The sequence below is a fragment of the Galeopterus variegatus genome, unplaced genomic scaffold (genome assembly GCF_000696425.1).
Source record: "Galeopterus variegatus unplaced genomic scaffold, G_variegatus-3.0.2 Scaffold3819, whole genome shotgun sequence".
NCBI lineage: Eukaryota > Metazoa > Chordata > Mammalia > Dermoptera > Cynocephalidae > Galeopterus > Galeopterus variegatus.
The window spans coordinates 51,939-72,219 of record NW_007729930.1 but is presented as its reverse complement, the minus strand read 5'-3'; the positions used below and the strand labels follow the sequence as shown (position 1 = coordinate 72,219).

The window sequence follows — 20,281 nt, the reverse complement described above, 5'->3', positions numbered from 1 at the left end:
CACATACTTAAACTTTTGATGAGCAATATTGATCAAGACAAAGGAGAAATTGTAAGATCTGAAATTGCTGCTTTAGATTTCATTCTTATCTATACATACTGGGATAATATCTTCTTCTTTGGGTTATTTGGATTAAATAGGTTAACATAAATAATTTTACAGTCTCTGGAATAATAATATGTGTTTAGCAAATGTTTTCTTTTCTCCTATTCCCATGATCCCCAAGAGAAACCATTCTTGTGAGCTTACAAAGTAGGCTTGAGCAGAAATTATGCAGGTTATTGCTTCCTTTTTTCCTCCATAACTGAGAATTAAACAGCAGCCATTGTCCTGAACACACTTTGGTATGTATGTGTCTGTTTCTGTTCTCCTAATTATAGTCTTTTCTTCTTATCTTGCATTCTTACTTAAGGTTTACATTTTTAATGGCTCTTTCAGCAAATTGAGAGATATTTTACCATAGGCAAGTTACTTAATGTCTGCAGTGGAGAATCTTCATTTATATGTGAGCTGCTTACAGTGTGTTCCATGAATCATCAATGTAGGCATGCCTGGGTGTATATATGCTATTGCACACACTGTTGATCTTTTAGTTTCAGTAGTGGTTTTACTAGTTTAGAGTGGTTAAGAGTGCAGACTGCTTGGGTGAAAATCCTGACTCACTTGCTTTTTACTTTGAGCATATTTTTAAATCTTACTATGCTTCAGTTTTCTGGTTTGTGTAGTAAGGATGGATGTGCATCATAGCGTTATGAGGATTAGATTATTAGTACACTCAAGTGCTCTGGATGCTTCCTAGCACAGAGCACTAAAAACGTGTTAACTGCTGTTATTTTGTTTTATGAATAATATGTGTTATTTAACGTAGATCCTGAACTTTAGTCATTTGGTGTGCCTTCCCATGGATAGTGTACTGGTTTCAATAATAAAGTGGTTTTTAAAACAGCTGTGATTAAAACCAGTATACTCCTCTTAAAGGTATTCCCACTTTTAGCCAGTCTAAGGAGTCTTTCCAGTAGAATGCAGATGAGTGTAGGCCTTTCTCTTTGCTCCTTAAAATCCTCCTCTTTTCTCTTCTGTTGCTACCATACTAGTTCAGATCTTCATTGATTGTCAGATGATTACTACCATAATCTCACTGTTTTTCCTGTTCAAATGTATTCCATATTCTGATGGCAAATTTTCACTTATGAAAATGACGATTATACCATTATTTGCTCTAAAGCAGTTAATGACTTTCCATTGATCATAAGATAAAAAACTCAGCTGTTTGTTATTCAAGACTTTGTACACAGCCTTATGTGTCTCCTTAATGGTCCCACCAAACCATACTTCTCACTATACCCGATTGTATCTTTCCTCACCCCATCCTCCACATTTTCTTCAGCCAGGAAATGCTTTCTTTACCATCAATATCCATAAAATCTTGGCCATTTGTAAGGCTTATTTCAAATATCATGTTTTGTGAAGCCTGTTCTGCATCTTCTTCCTGGTCCCTTCAGCATTTTAAAGCTGTGGGACTAGTTTCCATAAGCTGCTTTACAGTTATGCTTTGTAGACTGAATTTTCACATGTCTCATGTATAACATGGTTACCTATTTGAAAAACAGGTACAATTGTTCAAAAGTTTTTTCTGTTACCATTCTGTTATTCTTATTTACAGCCGTCTTGTTTTGTTACTTTCTTCTGTTGCCTAAGTCTTTTATTATTTTCACTGGAATAACAAAAACATAGGAGAGTACTGATAATTAGATTTATTTTAAATGTGGGATGTCTTCAGAATTATCCCCAAGTCAGTCTACCTAAATTTGCCATTCCAGAAAAATAGAGCATTTTCTTTTGTATTCTCCCTGTTGTTGAAACTGCTTCTCCAGTTAATTGGTCTATTTGGTGTTCTAGGTCTTTCTCATTAAGAGAGATTATTTTCATACGGTAACTTAGTTGACAAAGCTGTTTATTAGTGGTGACTTTCTGGTTTTGGCAATTTTAAAAATATATTTATTTATTTATTTATTTATTTTGCATCTCTTTCCCGTACTGTTTTAGCAAAAATATTTTTTTGTGGATTATGTCCTTTTTGGTAGAATTCAAATAGTTTAATGCTTAATTCTTTTTATAGCCTTATAGACTGCTTTTTGTTGGACTCAGCTCCTCTCAATGTTACTATGTCGCCTACTGGAGATTTTCTGGCAACTTCCCATGTGGACCACCTTGGAATATATCTATGGTAAGTTCTTTCATACAGTTCTCCTATTTTGGTCAGAGGAGGAAGAAGAGGAAGAGGAAGATGATACTGTCAGAGAATCATAGTTGCTAAAATTGCCATTTAGTTTTTTTTCCTTTATCTAACACAGTTAATACACCATTTTTAACTGGTGTTAATAATGGTTAATTCACCATAAGTCTCTGACAGATTCAACATCCGCTTGATAATTTAGACAGCTTTGTTCAAGTGGGTGTTCTAAACCACATAACTGGTTTCTATGTGTTATCATGTTTGGCTTTTATTTGCAGAAAGGGTACGTGAATTCAAAAAGGTTAGCAAAAGAAACTTCCTAGTCAGGCCCTGGCCTTCTTGCCACTACCCCACTACTGCTTTATCATCTTGGCCAGTCACTTCTGAACTTCACACTTTATCTATAAAATAAGGCATAAATGTGTGCAAAGTACTTTATAAGATTTATTCTAGTTGCATGACTCTTTATAATTATGTAAATATATTTGTGTGATCCTTCAAATCCCACTGTAACAAACCTGTAAAGGACTATGATCACTCAAAATAAATGGTGAATCACCTGGGTCTAGAAAAATTTTTGTCTATTTCCTGAGTTTATACATCTAATTCTTTTAACTCTTATTGTTGAGCATGAGAAAAAAAATGATTTGCTTTCTGATTCTAATTATAAAATGTTATACATTTTTAAGATACAAACATAAATTCAATATATAATAGAAATAGATGCTGGCCACCTTAATAAGCAAAATGGTGTATCTCCTGGAGTCTAAGAGTCTTCAACAATGAAAACTAGAATAGTAGCTATGGGACCCAGCAGCAGAAATATGGATCTTCTCTTTGTCGTACTGCTATTAATATAACTCAGAACCTGAGATTCCTAATTTTTATTTTCCTTTTTAGATTCATAATGTGTGGGGGAAAGAATCTGTCCCCAAAGGACAGGTATCTACATCTTGATTAGTCATCCATAGCCAAGATGCAGGGTCAAGTAGCGAAAACAGAGCCGCTTAGAGAGGGCCATTCTGAGAATGGAAACTCATTACATTCAGCAGCCCCAAGAATATGATCAGCATATTCACTCTCTGATTTACTCTCTGACTCCATCTTTCCTTCTGTTATAATTTCCTTAAATGATGATTGGTATTTGTCAAAACAATATATGGAGGTTATTTTAGTTTATAAAAGAGACCATTACTGGTCTCTCTTAAGTAAACATGTTTTTCTACTATATTAGAAATAGAGACTCAATGTTTTTACACAACTTTTTTTGTGATGGCATCTATGACAGTAAATCAAAGCATTTTCAAATTAATACAATCTATCTTTGAGGCCTTTTCTTCACTAATAAGTGATTATAGTGTTTAGCCAAATTCAAGATTATAGAGATTATTACCAGTAATTAAAGTTTCTCTAAAGAAGTTGTTCTTATAACTTTTAAAATATTACTTATGTTTTAATTCCTTAGGTCCAATATTTCCCTGTATTCAGTTGTTTCATTACGGCCACTTCCTACAGATTATGTCCCTTCAGTCGTGATGCTTCCTGGTACTTGTCAAACCCAAGGTAATCACAAAATTGCAAAATAATTTTTGAGGTATAATATAATAAAACTAATACAGGGAATATTGCTCCTGAAGGCAAAGTTGAATGCATTCAATTAAAGTGGTTTTTTTTGTTTTTTTTTTTTGACCGGTAAGGGGATCGCAACCTTCCACACGGTGTGGTATGCACCACGCTCAGCCAGTGAGCGCACTGGCCATCCCTATATAGGATCCGAACCCACAGGCTTGGCTCTACCAGTGCCACACTCTCCTGAGTGAGCCACGGGGCCGGCCCCAATTAAAGTGTTTTTTAAGTGATATGAAATATTTTGAATGACTTCATGAATTTATGCAAAAATATAATTGATATGGTGGTATTGATAAAATACCAAATAGTTTATCAGTGAAAAGGTGTTTTCAGTATGTTGTTGGGAGTTGTAGTTAATATAAGAAAAAGAAAGGGTGGGGGGGGTAAGGAAATGAAATAAATGGAAAGAGTTTATGGTGTTATTTAGTGAACATATTATGAAATACGAATGGGTTTGAAATGAGTTAGGTTTATTTGTATAGTAAAAAATCTCATTTTGCACTAATTTGTTTCACTTAAAATTATTTTTTAAGATGTAGAAGTATCAGAAGAAACAATAGAACCAAGTGATGAAATGATAGAGTATGATTCGCCAGAACAACTGAATGAGCAATTGGTGACTCTTTCACTTCTCCCTGAATCACGGTGGAAGAACCTTCTTAATCTCGATGTAATTAAGGTAATACTATAGTACATTTAATATTGCCCTAAGCACACATTCCAGAAGCATTTTTTGTTGTTGTTAGCAGAGTTAGCTTCCTCTACTTTGAGGGCATTAGGATGAGCCATTAATGTATAAGATAGCAAAGACCATGCCTTTTTATGAAATGCTGTTTAATATGGTGTGATTATCACAACATTCTCTCTCTATGTCAACTTTGAGAGCACTCAGCAGACATTTGGATGTGGCAAAAATACAACCTGCAAAAACTACAGAGCTATGAGAAATAGGATATTTTAAAATCCAACCTAATAAGTTACTTTTTGAGCTTCTAAAACAAGAGGAAGAAAATTGCTACCATAAAGTGTGTATTTCTACTGCTCGGCATTTGAGGACCAGGAAAATTTCACTAGGCTTTGATTTTTATTAAGCTGCAATTAATCTTTTTATCATCCCATTCCATACACTGTTAACTACAAAAAGATTTTTAGAGCTTGCTGTGTCAGGGTCAGGCATGTATAATATGAACTAAGTGCTAAATAATGTGCCAAGACTATGGTGGTGAAAAAAAACCTAGCTTATTTTATCCTTGAGGAATTTACAATTTAACATAAAAAATTGACAACTGTGATATAGATTAGTGTTTTTCAAAGTGTGTTTCCTAACCCCCATTTGTGAGTAGCGAAAGCATTTGAAAGAAATAGAGTAGAAATTTTTAGGTTATCTTCTGAAGATAAGAGTAAGTATTGTTTTATGAAACTTGACTTGGTTAGATATCCACATACACATATTCACTAGAGCTTATGTGTATACTGTCACAGTGTGGGCTGTGGTAAAAAGTTTAAGGAACACTGACATAGATAACTATAATAAGATGCACTCATTATTCTTATAACCAATAACATAGCACCAGAGAAGATATTTGTGTCTTGCGTTAGGAAAGAGAAGCTTTCACATATTAAATTTCCTTACAGAAGTTAAAAGTGCTTCTTTTTACTAACTCTTTGAGAGATTGGGCATCAGGATAAAGGTATGCTGTCTAGCATAGTTGTGAAATTTCTCCATCATGTTGTCTAGTCTGTCATCTCTATTTCTTTATGGAACAGCTTTAAGAGCAAGGCATTAAAAAGTACAAATAGATGAGTGTGAGAGGAGCAATCAACATAATGTCCAACTAATTGAGCAAAGTTTTTGACTACTCTGTACCTCAGTAAGATAGTTGGTACTGCATAAAATTTTATGTAGAAACTTGAGTTATCTTTATGAGAAAAATATGTTAAAACCTCTGTTTTTATTTCTGGCTGAATAAAAGAAGATAATGGACCAAGACTATGTTTTACATTTGTCCTGTGAATAACTTTCCTACTTTTGCTTTTCTTTGTGAGATTAGGTAATTTCCATAGCCCTATGGAGGTCCCCAAGACCCTTTGTTTTTTACAAATCAGTGACTATCCCCCTTCTAACTCAAGAATGGCCAGGCAGAAGAGTAGCTGTGACTCTCATTATAGTCTCCACATCCCAAAGAAGTGCTGTGCTTCCTCTGCAATTGGCAGTGCTTTGTCCTGCTTTTGTGTAATAATTTTCTTTTATACTGTGGCTCCATAAGGCCACAGGTATCCCACACTTTCTTTCAAATAAAAAATCTCCCGAGGGTTACAGAGCCCTTGAAGAATGGAAGAATAGTATAAGGTAAAATCGTAAGACTCCTTTATTAGGCACTTTACCATAGAAAGTCTCTTTCATCAGATGCTCCTGAGATAGTGATATGTAGTAGTGTATTCACCAAAACAAAATTCTATCAGTGGGGATTTTGATGGAGTTTTTCCTAATAGAATTTTACTAACACTTGAAATATTTTATTAACCAGCAATCATGTTCTCTTGCTATATAAAAGCACAAGGAAAGTACTAAGAAAAGAGTTCCCTTTTCTTCACATCCTCAACAGCATTTGTTGGTTTTTATCTTTTGGTAACAACCATCCTAACTGGCGTGAGATGATATCTCATTGTGGTTTTGATGTGCATTCCTTGATGATTAGTGATGTTGAGCATTTATCATATACCTGTTGGCCATGTCTTCTTTTGAGAAATGTCCATTTAGGTCATTGCCCATTTTTTAATTGGACGTGTTTTGTTTATTTTTTGCTGTTGAGTTGTTTAAGTTCCTTGTATATTCTGGATATTAATCCCTCGTTGGATGAATAGTTTGCATATATTTTTTCCCATTCTGCAGGTGCCTCTTCACTCTGTTGATTGTCTCCTTTGCTATACAGAAGCTTTTTGATTTGGTATAATCCCATTTGTCTGTTTTTGCTTTCATTGCCTATGCTTTTGAAGTCTTCTCCATAAAATCTTTGCCAAGACTAATGAGTTGAAGCATTTCACCTATATTTTCTTCAGTAGTTTTATAGTCTGGGGTCTGACATTTAAGTAACCCATTTTGAGTTGATTTTTGTACATGGTGAGATATGGGGTCTAGTTTCATTCTTCTGCTTATAGTAGGAATGTAAATTAGTACAACTATTATGGAAAAACAAAATGGAGATTCTTCAGAAAACTAAAAGTAGAACTACCATATGATCCAGCAGTCCCTCTACTGTATATTTATCCAAAGGAAAGAAAATCAGTATATGAAAGAGATATACTGCACACCCTCGTTTATTGCAGCACTGTTCACAATAGCCAAGATATGGAATCAACCTAAGTGTCCATAAGCATATAAATGGATAAAAAAAAAATGTGGTATACATAATGGAATACTACTCAGCCATAGAAAAGAATTAAATCCTGTCATGTGTGGCAACACGGGATGAATCTGGAAGACATGTTAAATGAAATAAGCCAGGCACAGAAAGATAAATACCTCATGTTCTCACTTATATGTGGGAGCTAAAAAAATTAAGCTCATAGAAGTAGAGAGTAAGATGGTGGTTACTAGAAGCTGGGAAGGATAGGGGACAGGGGGACATAGGGAGAGGTTGGTTAATAGATACAAACATAGTTAGGTGGGAAAAATAAGTTGTGGTGTTCTATGATAGTGCTAGGTGACTATAATTAACAGTACTTTATTGTTTATTTTCAAATGGCTGGAAGAGAGGAGTTCAGATGTTCTCAACACAAAGAAGTAGTAAATATTGGCAGTAATGGATATGCTGATTACCCAGATTTGATTATTATACATCATATACGTGTATCAAAATATTACCCTGTACCCCATGAATATGTACAATTACTACGTGTCAATTAAGAAATAATTTAAAAATAAAAAATTACATTTAAAATTTTTTTAAAAAGGAAAGTACTAAGGAAAAACCAACAAAAATTACAAAAAAATAGAAGAATTAGGGACATACTTTACAAAAGAATTCATCAAATTACTTCTAGTGGTAGAGTCTGCTTCTAGCTCCAAATTTTTAAGAGAAAAGTAGTTTGGAAAAGTGTTTTATATTAAGCATTTATGTCAATTTTGCTTTCTGTCTCATTTTGCGAAAGAGGTTGTACTCAATACTAAAGTTCAAAATTACTTAATTGTTATGTCTTCAACTGAATATTCATGTCAATATTCATATTTCAGGAAGATGAACTACCTTTGTCTTAGAGCTTCTCCTGCTGTCATTTTCCTTGATCCTTATCAGCAAGGGTGCTATAGGTCTGCATTGGGAATCCCTAGCTAAGGATAGCTATGGTATTGGTCATTAACATTCTAATCTGAAAAAGTTTTATTCCTTTTTTATTTTTTGGTATTTGTTTTAAAATTTATTTGGAATTAAATACTAGAAATTGTTGGCAGAATAATTACTTATTAGCTTTTTTCTCTTCCTCATGTTCTCTTAATCAGAAAAGAAATAAACCAAAGGAACCACCCAAAATACCCAAATCAGCACCATTTTTTATTCCAACGGTTCCTGGCCTTGTACCCAGATATGCTGCACCTGAACAAAATAATGATCCCTAATATCAAATGATTCATATAAAAATGGTTGTACGTGTATGGAGTATATTTTTGTAGGATGCGTATGAAACAATAGTGCTTCTAGGGAGAGGAACTAGGTTTGGGGTGATAAGAATAAGAGACAAAGTATTTCTTCTTTCATTCTGTGTATTTCTGTATTATTAATATTTCTTAGAGATCATGTGGTACTTTTATGGTTTTATAACAATAAAAAGAAAGAGGGCTGGCCCCATGGCGCACTCGGGAGAGTGTGGCGCTGGGAGTGCAACAACACTCCCACTGCGGGTTCGGATCCTATATAGGACTGGCCGGTGTGCTCACTGGCTGAGCGCGGTGCGGGTGACACCACACCAAGGGTTGTGATCCCCTTACCGGTCGCGAAAAAGACAAAAAACAAACAAACAAACAAAGAAAAGAAAGAAAGAAAAATAAGTTTTCTTATCCTACTCCCAGTGGTGACCACTATTAATAGTTTCATATACACTTGTATAGCCTTCTTATGTTTTGTTCTGATTGATTTATGAGTATTTTAGCATGTGTGTTGTAAGGCATTAGATTTTAATAGGAAAAAAGTTTAAATTACTGAAAATACAGAAAATTTAGTGCTTTTAATACTTTTAGTACTTTTTATTGTATTGCTCTCATCATTTATGGATTTTCACTTATGTTGAGGTTCACTCAACCCACAGCAATAATTTCCTGTTCCATTTAAATATGTCTTGTTTGGGGTATGAAAGGAAAACTTTAATTTCCTAAATGAAGTGATGGTACGTAATAATTGGATTCTTTTTAACACTTGATGCAGATGAAGCTGCTCTCAACCTTCTGAAAGAATTAGGCCCATCAGGGATTGAGACAGAGTTGCGAAGCTTGTCTCCTGATTGTGGAGGGTCTATAGAGGTCATGCAGAGCTTCTTGAAAATGATCGGGATGATATTAGACAGAAAGCGTGATTTTGAGTTAGCCCAGGCATACCTTGCATTGTTTCTAAAGGTAAGTCTATAGTAAATACTTTACAGCTAGCCTTCCTTTATAGCAGTGTTATCTAATAGAACTTTTTGTGAACATGGTAGTATTCTGCATCGACACTGTGCCAATATGGTAGCCACTTGCCAAATGTGGCTGTTGAATACTTGAAATGTAGCTAGTGTGACTGAGACTGAATTTTTAATTTTATAGGATTTCAATTAATTTAAATAGCCACATGTGTCTAGCGACTACCACATTGGACAGCTGGACAACATAGCTTGGTAGTTTTTGTGTTTTTGTGGGTTTTTTTTAACTCAACTGCACAACAATTTTGTCCCTACCCCCTGACATTTTTGTGTAATCCATTTGATCCAATATGCTGAACCGTTAACTATTTTTTTTTTAATTGGTTATGAGTATTCATGAGATACAAAGCTGATTGTCACCTGGCTGTATACCCATTACCACAAATTGCATTTGTACCCCATGTCCCCCACCCAGTTATCCCCAACCTTCCTCCCCCACCCCCTTTCCCCCCGACTACACTTTGTAGCCCAAGGAATGTTCTCTCCCTCTGCAAGTCCAGTGCTCTACTGTGGTCTTTCTTTCCTTCCTTCTTTCTCTCTTAGCTCCCACTTATGAGTAGGTACATGCTGTATTTATCCTTCTGTGGTTTGCTTCTTTCACTCAACATAAGTTTCTCCAGGCTCATCCATGTTGTTGCAAATGGGAGTATTTTCATTCTTTTTTATGGCAGAGTAGTATTCAGTGGTGTATATATATCACCGTTTCCTTAACATTTTTTTAATAGTTACATTTTGGAAGTTTTTCTGTGATCATGACAAGAAAGTCAGGTTTTATATTGTTTTTCCTACTGCTGAAATAAAAAACCTCTGTCATGATTGAAAGAGTTTCAAGTGATTTGGCAACAACAGAGCTGCTTTTATGACTGACATAATGGGGACCTCATGGTTTGAAGGTCTACTTTAATGATATACTAAAGTATATCAGGAAGGTGGTAGATGATGCTGATTTTCAGTGATAACAGGTATGACTCTTCACTATCCCATTAATACTTAAAATGCGTTTTCACTTGATCTGATTATTTTTAAATTATCTAAAAGTGAGATATTTAGCTAGTAACATGTAGGATTAAAAAATAGAAACTACACAAACTGTTTCCATTACCTTTTTCTAAATTTTTCAAGTTTTAGTCACTGAATACAATTTACTTAAAGTTTTAGAAAATAAAGGACTCATCTGCCATTCATTACCAATGGGTAATGAAAAGAGAAACATAGAAGCACAGAAATGTGGATTTAGTGTTAGAGCTAGGACCTTGTTTCTGGATCTGTATCAGGCCTGTTCTTAGGTGGAGGAGAGTGATGACCACTTTAATCCTACTAAGGGAGTAACAGTCTCATACAGTACTTTTTTTTTTTTTTATCAAAAAAAAAGTTTGATAAAGGAGAGAGAAATGAGAGATAGTAATAAACCTGCATTTAAGGGAAAAAATGTTCAAATAGTATCTTCTGAGGTTTCCTTGGTAGAAAAATTGAATCCAGGCTAGATAAAGTTCTAATTTTCTTAAATGTTTAACCGTCATATTTTTCTTTTCAGTTACACCTTAAAATGCTTCCTTCAGAGCCAATACTCCTAGAAGAAATGACAAAGTTATCATCACAGGTGGAAGAAAACTGGATCCATTTACAATCACTCTTCAATCAAAGCATGTGTGTTTTAAATTATGTCAAAAGTGCTTTGTTATAAAAATAAACTCAAGTGACTAAATAAATCAAAGACACATATTAAATGGGTTCAAATTTAACTTATTTATTTTCCAAGTTTCAATGTGAGAGGAAAATAAATGCTAGCACTGTTTACTAGTCAGTAATTCTCCACTTTAAATGTTAAATACTTTCTTGAAATTAAATTACACCTACCTTTTGTTTTTAAGCCCTGAGGAATCTACTCAAATGGATCTCAGTGTCAGATCCAGATTTTCCAACATTCACCTAGTTCTTTCTCCTTTGTAGCCTTCCTGAAGGAAATATTTCTTGGATCAGAAATGTAGGAGGCACTTGCCCAAGGCAAATTGTTACAGGAGGTTAAACAGATACCTAGGAAAGGTAAGGGAAATTCCAAATTTCATTGGAGGTTGTCCTTCAAAGGTTTCTCTTCCTCACTGATGACCTTTTTATTTGGGAAGAAACCGCCGACCATACTTTTCTTTTACAACCATTGCAAAATCAGGTAGGTCTGGCAAGTTTTCTCTTTTCTCATCATCGTTTTCTTTTTATGGCTCAAGACTTTAGCAAGGTGTGAATTTAAAATAAGCAGTTCTTAAAAGCACAGTGCTCTAAGAACTATTCTTAGTTTATATGCTCAAAAGTAGTATCATTCATGAAATGCAGCTGGTTGGATTTGAACATCAATAACATTCTTTTTCAACATTAGGATAAGAGGGCTTTACAGAATAATTTCCAGAAGGAGCAATCCTCAAAAGGAGTTGACAATGATACCTTAATATAAAGTATTTTTGTTTAATGGTGTAAGGTAGATTAGTAAATTACTAAGGAAATAAGCCAATCTGATTTTGTACTCAATTTTGTTCTTTCTTTTTGAAATGTGTATTATTAAAGCTACTGACTGAAATGTTAATATTGACTTAAGTTCTGACTTTAAGAACTATTTCCCTCTTTCCCAAATACCATATTCTAAAGGTATGGCAAAATTCCATTGTACGATCATGTACCTAGTAAGGATTGTAAATAGCTAAAACAAAATGATGAGCTATGAACTGAAATTGTATTGCTTATACAAATCATGAACTAATTTTTTCAAATGAGAATACAGAGTTAAGTATATTTTTTTTATTGAAGATATCTTTCAGTAGTATTACAGCATCATTTTGGCATGTAGTCTTCCAGAACCTTTTCTCTGCATTTGCTATTAAGGGAGGGAGGGAGAAAGAAATACAAAGTATGTTTGTGTGTATATATTTTTCTCAAAATGCATTGGTCTGTGCATATTGCTATATCTTTAAATTAAAATTTAAGTTACACATGTAATGTATGACTGCATTTTACTTATAAAAACATCAGACAAGTCTTTTTTGACACTGTGTTCAATCCCAATACCCTCCTTAGAAGTAATAGTTGTTAGTGCTCTGCTAGATCTTTTTTTTTTTTTAATGATTGTCTGTACATATTATATATAGCCACAGGAAATAAAATGTATAGTTTTGGTTTTTACATAAGTATATGTATATCATTCTGCAACTTGTTTTTTCTACTCATTTTTTATTTTGGTACATTCATGTCTTTACTTTTGCACAGTGTCCCACAATCTATTTTGACTATAAAGGACATTCAAGGGAGTTAACTTATTTTTGTTTTTGTTTTTATTCTAATTACAAACAATGCTGAAATGAATATCATCCTATATGAGTTCTTATATGTATGTAAGGATTTCTGTGTAATATATGTGTAGGATTTGAATTGCTGGGCCCAGGGTATAAGCATTTTTAATTTGAAGAGATACTTCCAGTTGGCTTCCAAAATGGCTGTATCAATTTACAGTTCCCCTCAGCTACAAATGAGTACCTGCTTTCTCATATCATTAAGAACAACTGCTACAGTGCGCCGCTTGGGAGCGTGGAGGCGCTCCCACCGAGGGTTCGGATCCCACATACAGACCGGTTCCCGCTCACTGGCTGAGCGAGGTGCGGGCGCAACACCGAGGGTTGCAATCCCGTTGCCGGTCCCGGTCCGGTACAGGCGCGACACTGAGGGTTGCGATCCGTTGCCGGACACGAAAAAAGACAAAAAAAAAGAACATTTGATATTAAGTTTTTATTAATCAAATGGGTGAAAAAATATTATATTAATTCAAAGTATCTTTTCTCTCCACCACCCATTTTTCTATTAAATGATTTGTCTTTTTATCTCAATGATTTGTTAGGAGTTTTCTTATATTTTACATGTGAATCTTTTATGTCTGTTGCCAATATTTTCTCGCAATTGGCCACTTGTCTTTAACTTTATGGTGTCTTTTTTTAATAGATATTTTATATTTAGTCAAACTGATAAATAATTTTTCATGACTTCTATTTGAAGATATAAAGCAAATTCCCATTTTCTAAGATGTTTATCATGTTTGTTTTCTGTGTTTGCACGTGTTCATTTCCCATTGATTATTTTTTTCTAAGATGTGCATCTGTGTGCGCGGTTAATGTCTAGATCTTTATCTGGAACTGAAGTATGTGAAGAGTGTAAGGTAGAAAGCTGCTTTTATTCAAATACCTGTTCAAAATTCATTTATTGAAAAGTCCGGGCCAGCCCAGTGGCGCACTGGAGAGTGCGCCGCTTGGGAGTGCGGGGGCACTCCTGCCGAGGGTTCGGATCCCATGTGGAGACTGGTTCCTGCTCACTGGCTGAGCACGGTGCAGGCGCAACACCGAGGGTTGCGATCCCATTGCCGGTCCCCAGTACGGGCGCGACACTGAGGGTTGCAATCCCATTACCGGTCAGTAAAAAAGACAAAAAGGAAAGAAGAAAACAAAGAAGAGTCCATTTTTTTATCTCTGATACGAAATACTGCTTCATTATGTGCTAAATTCTTTCATTTGATATTCTTAATAAATAATGCATTACTTTCATTATAGTTTGGTATGTTTTCAGATTTGATGGAGTAAAGCCTTCCTAATGTTTTACAAAAATTTCTTGGCTACTGGTGAGCATATTTTCCTGAAGTTCTGATTTGGGTTGCGCTAAATTTATAGGATTGAATGGAGAGAAGTACAATACTGAGTATTTCTCTTCAAGAACAATATACGTATTTATTAAATCAGATCTTTTGTGGGTGAGCTTCTCTTGATTTCATTGGTTTTTTAATATAAGACACTTTTTGATAGACTTATTTCTGGGGATTTTATTTTTATTGCTACAGAAAAATCTCTTTCTCTAATACATTTTATAATTGGCTATTGCTGTCATGGTAAAAGTGATTTGATTTTTATATCCTGATCTATCATAACACCTCAGAACTGTTACTTATTTTAAAAGTTTGTCAATATATTCTTCCTAGAAAATCCAAGACAATTTTATCTCCTGAAATTGACGAGACTTTATTTCTTACCGGATATTCATATTTTATTCAGTTGTTTGTTGTTGGAATTGCTTTAGCTGTGATCTAGCCCAGAATATTAGCAGTCCTTAGCAGAAATTTTTGTCTTGTTGCTGATTTCAGTTGGAAATGCTCTTACTATTTTACCATTAAGAATGATGCATGCTCTGAGTTTCTGGTAAATATCTTTTCTTAAATTCTATTTTATTACTAATTTGATGCTTTTTAAAAATTTAAACTAGAGGTAAATATAAAATTTTACCAAGTGACTTTTCAGCTTATATTAAAGGACCAAGATCTTAAATTAGTGTAATTTAATGAATTTAAATTAAAGATTTTTAATATCAAATCATATTTTATTCCTGGTATAGACTGTTTATAAGTAAGATGAAACTGGTCCATTTATCTGTTTCATGGAATTGTCTATCCTTGATTTTTTTTTAAAAACTTGCTTAATCAAAGGGGGAAAAAATCTTGCCTAGAGTCTTTATTACACCATCTTTTTCTATTTAATTTCTTCTATGGTTATTTAATTAATTGGGTTTTCTTTCTCTTCTTAAGCCAATATTGGTAATTATATTTTGCTTAAAAATCAAAAGTTTAACCTAGGTTTTCAATTGTGTTAGTATAAGTTATATGTAGGCTGATGCCTTTTTATTAATTGCTTGGTTGCAAGCAACAGAAGCCACTCATACACAAAAGTGTCTGCAAAGTCCAGGAATAAAATTGTCATAACCTACTGCTAGGTCCACAGGTTCCTTGGTGAGTTTCTCCATTTCCCCTTTTTGATCTCATATTGGAACTGCTCAGCCAAGATCTCTCCTCACTCACTGATTCATCAGATACTTATTGAGGACCTGTTGTGCACCAGAATTGCTTATTAGTGCTGGGAATGTATTAGTAATCAAAACTTGAGGCAGGCAATACAGCTGCCAACAGTTCTGAATTTGCATATTCTTCTTAAACTAGTTAGAAAGTGATTCTCTTTAAGCAAGTCCTGAAGTAGAATTTCAATGAGCCTACTTAGACTTTGAGCCAGTCACTGGCCAGAGGGATTTAGTGCTTTGATCAGCTACATTTGGGTCACATGTTGAATCCTGAAGAGGGGATGGAGACACCCTGCAGAACCACATGGATTGAAATAGAGTAGTCACCCAAGGAAAGAGGGGCTCTGTGATAAGATGAAGGCAGAAGGCAGGCAAAAACATCAAATATCTACTACATTTATGTCTAGAAATGTGGTACTTCTTCCTGAAGAATCAGTTTTATAGGTTTCTTACCCAGGATCTGGAGAAGCATTTTTTAAAATTTTTGTGCACTTGAAAGTTTTATGTTTTAAAGTTGCTAAGGGTGGGAAAAATGTGGAGTGATTGAAATACATACTCTTGTGTTAAGGAGCATGTTGAGCAAAAATTTCAGAAGGTTATTGGTTTGGACTGAGCCCTTGCACTAGGCCCCAGCAGACCAGACCAAACCAAAAATGGAGTCACTCATGCTAAATGCCACATAAACTGAAACTTGAAGGAAGCAGATAGATCCCAAAACAGACCAGCTTTTTCCTGAAAACAGGAAATTCCAGTCTACCTGAGTCAGCATAATAAGAATGCCTCCTCTGCTTTAACCCTTACAAAACTAACTTTATGTTGACCAATCAGTTTTTTTTCCCCTATTGTTCCTTTTCCTTGGTCCCACTCTACAAATCCCTCTGTTCTGCCATTGCCCCACGGAAGCATTCATTCTATTTTGTAGAATGGAGGCTGCCCCCATTGAATTGCAAATAAAAGCCAATTAGATATATAGCTAAATCTGTTGCAATTTTGTCTTCTAACAAGCTAAATTGGCATTGTAGTCGAAGTGCACGCGGAGAGTCAGGGCATTGAGACAAGGTTTTACTTTGTGACTGCCTGCAAGGCCAGTGTTAATATATTTTAAACAAAATAGAATGAGAGCTTCTGTGGGGCAATAGCAGAACAGAGGTCTTTGTAAGATGGGAACCAGGAAAAGGAGCAATAGGAGAAAAACTGATTGGTTAACATCAAGTTACTTTTCTGTAAGGGTTAAAGCAGAGGGGACTTCCGTATTACGCTGACTCAGGTAGACTGGAATCTCCTGTTTTCAGGAAAAACTGGATTGTTTGGGGGATGTTTCTATCATATATTAGGACTCTCAATTGCAAGTTACAGAAACCTTTGGTGTTTAAGCAGGAAGGGGGTTTATTTAAAGAATTCAGGAATACTGGGTTATCTCATAAAGATAGGTCAGTTTGCTGTCAGGAATTTTTTGTAACCAGGGACTGAAACACTGGGAAACTCAAGAAGTAACCTTTGAATTCTGCTTTTCTTTGCATGCTGCTTCATTCCTTTCACTGTGGACAGACATCTTCTGCAATCAGTGCCTGCTGAAGGCAGTCAATAACCCACTTGATGTGAAACCTCTTCCTAGAGTCCAAGATTGGGTAATGAGGACTCAAAATTCTCTCTCAGGTCTTCAGCTTCCCCATCACTTATCTCACTTCCTTTTCTCCCTCTAGAGCCCAGAGAAGGGGAATCCCTTTGTTTTCTTCCTTTCTGTCATCTCACCATCCTACAGGGACAAAAGAGGGAAGGCTTTCCCCCTCCTACTTCCTGGCTTCACCTCTCTTATAACCCTGTTCAATAGAAAGCTATCATCTCACTGAAAAATCCTATCTTTGAATGTCAGAACATGAGTATTGGCATAGTATTTCACCTTACAATCCTGCCAAAAATGCTGATCTCTTTCCAAGGGTTCGGTTGCCTCAGGTAATTCAAGAAAAGGTGACTGGTATGCTTGGAAGGGCAAAGAAAGAACACATCAGTCTTTAAAGTACTTTTCTTACACATATTTCATCATTAGTCTTAATTCAGCAGACTCTCTTGCTACTGTGAATAGTTTGAGAAAATGAAAGTCTCAAGCCAAGATCATTTTCAAAAAAGTGATCCCATAGTCTGAGATATAGATTTGATACAACATAAGGCATACATACCTTGCTGCCTTTCCCTCATTATGGCTGAACCATGATGCTTATGCAAAGGAAAGGAAGCAGTGATATCAGAGGTCACAGAATTGGTCAGTGGCTGTCAACGTGTGGTCCCCCAATCAGCATCAGCACCACCTGGGAACTTGTCACAAATGCACATTCTCAGGCCCCACTCCAGAACTACTGAAGTAAAAACTCTGTGAATGGGGCGCAGCAATGTGTTTTAACAAGCTTTGTTAGTGATTTGAATGTATCTGAACTTTAAAAGAAGGCTGTGAGGCATCAGATCGTCCCCTTTGATTCCTCCTGGTTCTAGGAAGAAAACTGAAGGAGGGAAAGCAAGGACAAGGGCTGGTCCCCGCATCCCCCCCCCCCGAACTAAATGGGGGAAGGAGATGGAAGGTTAATTTGAGAAATCACTGGATACATTAAGTGGAATCCCAGAGGTGTGGGGCTTGGTCCTGTTTTTTCTGGAGGAGACTATCTTATGGGGGGGCTCTGTCCTGACACAAGGTGGCCATAGTTGAAGGGTAATTGGAAGATGACACATTTAGTCAGAAAGAGAGACCTGTGACAGCTCACACAGTTTCCCACTACAGTGGGTGACATTTGACGGGCTCTGGAAGTTTCCACCTGCTCCCTGAGGAAACAAGGGAGGCATCCAGGAGTAGAGCGCCAACAGGCCTGCTGTGGGGCCACTGTGATAGGGTGGGCAGTGACCCCACAGCAGAAAGCAAAGGGTTTGATAACTTAGAAAAGCGGGAGGAGAGACAGCACACCTCTACCTCCACGGATCCTGAACAAAGCAGGTGGGAGGGGTGTGGTAGTGCAGAGAGACAGGACAGAACAATTCAGAGACCAGAGGCAAATGGGAAAGGCAGTGGAAGGTTGGTGTGATGAATGCATACTCGCTGTTACCCCGGGATGTGTGTAGGCAAATGGGCCTGGAACTGGGTACAAAGGACACTTCAGAGTTATCTGCATTGCTCTGTGTATTTTTATTTTAAATTAAACAAAATAGGATAAAATGTTAACAACCGTTGATTCTGGGTGTTGCTATCTATACATTTTAGGCCTCTAGTATTTCTGCCTTTTTTTTTTTTTCCTGCTCTTTTTAGTTTTACAAATAAAATTTATTTATATGTATCTAACCATTTGTCCGTCCATCCATACATCCTATTACATATATTCCTATGTGGATGGCCAGTTTTTATTTCCTCCTAGAAGGTCACCCCCAGAAGCAACAGCTGTGTTTGCTGCCTGAGTCATTGGACCTTCCTCCAAACCCCAGGCTACCAATTGACCTGACCACACTGACTTGGATGCAAGTCCCTGGCATTGGCTCTTTGAGAGGAGCAGGTCAGCACTGAGCCCTGTCTCCGTCTCTCTGCACCTTGGAGGTAGGAGCCCCGCGGAAGTGGCATGAGTCATCTGGCACTGGCTGAGTGGAACTCCTCCAGGAAGTGGTGGGAAGGACAGCTCTTGGCAGAAGAGATCCTCACCAAAGTGATGTGGTAGGTGCCTGAGATTTCCCAGAAAGCAGAAGGAACACTGGGGTGGAGAGTTTCACTCTTCATCAATAAACAGAAATAATCCACTTGCTTCCACATGATCTGAATGGCAGAGACAAAATCTCACATTAGCTTATCTCTTTGCCCTTTACCAGGGCCTGAAGAAGGAAATTACCGCCCCCCTTACTACTGGGAAATGACAATCACTCAACAAATACACCCTCTTGTATCATTTGAAACCACTTTTATCTTTAAAGATTACTAATCCTAAAAAAATTACTCTGTTTTGAAACAAAAGGCCTTTTTTCTTACAATATTTTATGGGGCAAAACTGGACAAACAGCGTTGCCCGGAGGCACTTAGGGTAAACTTAGATCATAGGTGTCTCTCCTTGTTTTCCCACATCCCATGTGCCCCGCCTGGCTGGTCTCCTCCTCTGTGCCACCCTGGCACCCTCATTCCCACTGCTCTGCCTCTGCTTGTGCTCTCTCCCTCAGCTGAACTTCCAGATTTGCTTGAGTCCATTGCAATGTTGTGCACCGAACAGGTGTTCAATAAATACGTAATTGAGTGGTTTTCAAAGAGTGGTTCAGTGTTTTCTGGGAGTCCCTGAAACCCTTTCATATGGTCAGCAAAATATGAAAAATTTTATAATAAGACTTAGTTATTTGACACTCTTTATTTTCAGTACTTGTATTTCAAGTACAGGAAATATCAATAGATATAATTCATGGAACCAAAGCTTGGTGGGGTCCTCAATAATTTTTTTTTAATTTAATTTTATTTTGTCAATATACAATGTGGTCGATTATTGTGGCCCATCACCGCAACCTCCCTCCCTCCCTCCTCTCTCTCCCCCCTCCCTCCCAACAACCTCATATCTGTTCGCTTGTTGCTTGTCGTATCAACTTCAAGGAATTGTAATTGTTGTCTTCTTCCCTCCCCTGCCCCATTTGTGTATTTATTTAATTTTTAAGAGTGTGAAGGGGTCCAGAGGCCAAAAACGTTGAGAATCGCTGCCCTAATTGGCTGGTTAAGGAAACGCATGGCCTCACCAAGAGGTGCTAGCATTTACTGTGCAACACCCAATGCTCATCTCTGAAAATGCCTTAAATCTGATGTCCGAAGATATGGATCAGTACTAGTCTTAGATCCTCTGAGAAGGCCAGTGGGGCCAGGGCAGATTTCGGGTTTTAAGA

At 36.4% G+C, this 20,281-nt stretch overlaps 2 protein-coding genes across 2 annotated transcripts in view; both read left to right on the top strand.

Moving 5' to 3' along the window:
* Positions 1-4,527, top strand: part of LOC103601649 (WD repeat-containing protein 36-like) — a 30,525-nt gene extending 25,998 nt beyond the window's left edge. Inside the window, exons 16-18 of the mRNA XM_008586072.1 lie at positions 2,120-2,227; positions 3,702-3,799; positions 4,399-4,527. Coding sequence (XP_008584294.1) covers positions 2,120-2,227; positions 3,702-3,799; positions 4,399-4,435 — 243 coding nt within the window. The 3' untranslated portion in view covers positions 4,436-4,527. The remainder of the gene's footprint in view (positions 1-2,119; positions 2,228-3,701; positions 3,800-4,398) is intronic.
* WDR36 (WD repeat domain 36) lies at positions 4,440-12,517 on the top strand. The gene is made up of 3 exons (XM_008586073.1): positions 4,440-4,544; positions 9,243-9,470; positions 11,067-12,517. Exons 1-3 carry the CDS (start codon positions 4,440-4,442, stop codon positions 11,214-11,216), a joined length of 483 nt encoding a protein of 160 aa, XP_008584295.1. The 3' UTR covers positions 11,217-12,517.
* Positions 12,518-20,281: the final 7,764 nt, after the last annotated feature.

Bases quoted from the DNA above. Each gene is read 5' to 3' on its own strand.
- WDR36 (XM_008586073.1), top strand. From the start codon at position 4,440: ATGATAGAGTATGATTCGCCAGAACAACTGAATGAGCAATTGGTGACT. The intron at 4,545-9,242 runs GTAATACTATAG...TAAATGAAGTGA, and splicing joins TTAATCTCGATGTAATTAAG to TGGTACGTAATAATTGGATT. The intron at 9,471-11,066 runs GTAAGTCTATAG...TTTTCTTTTCAG, and splicing joins ACCTTGCATTGTTTCTAAAG to TTACACCTTAAAATGCTTCC.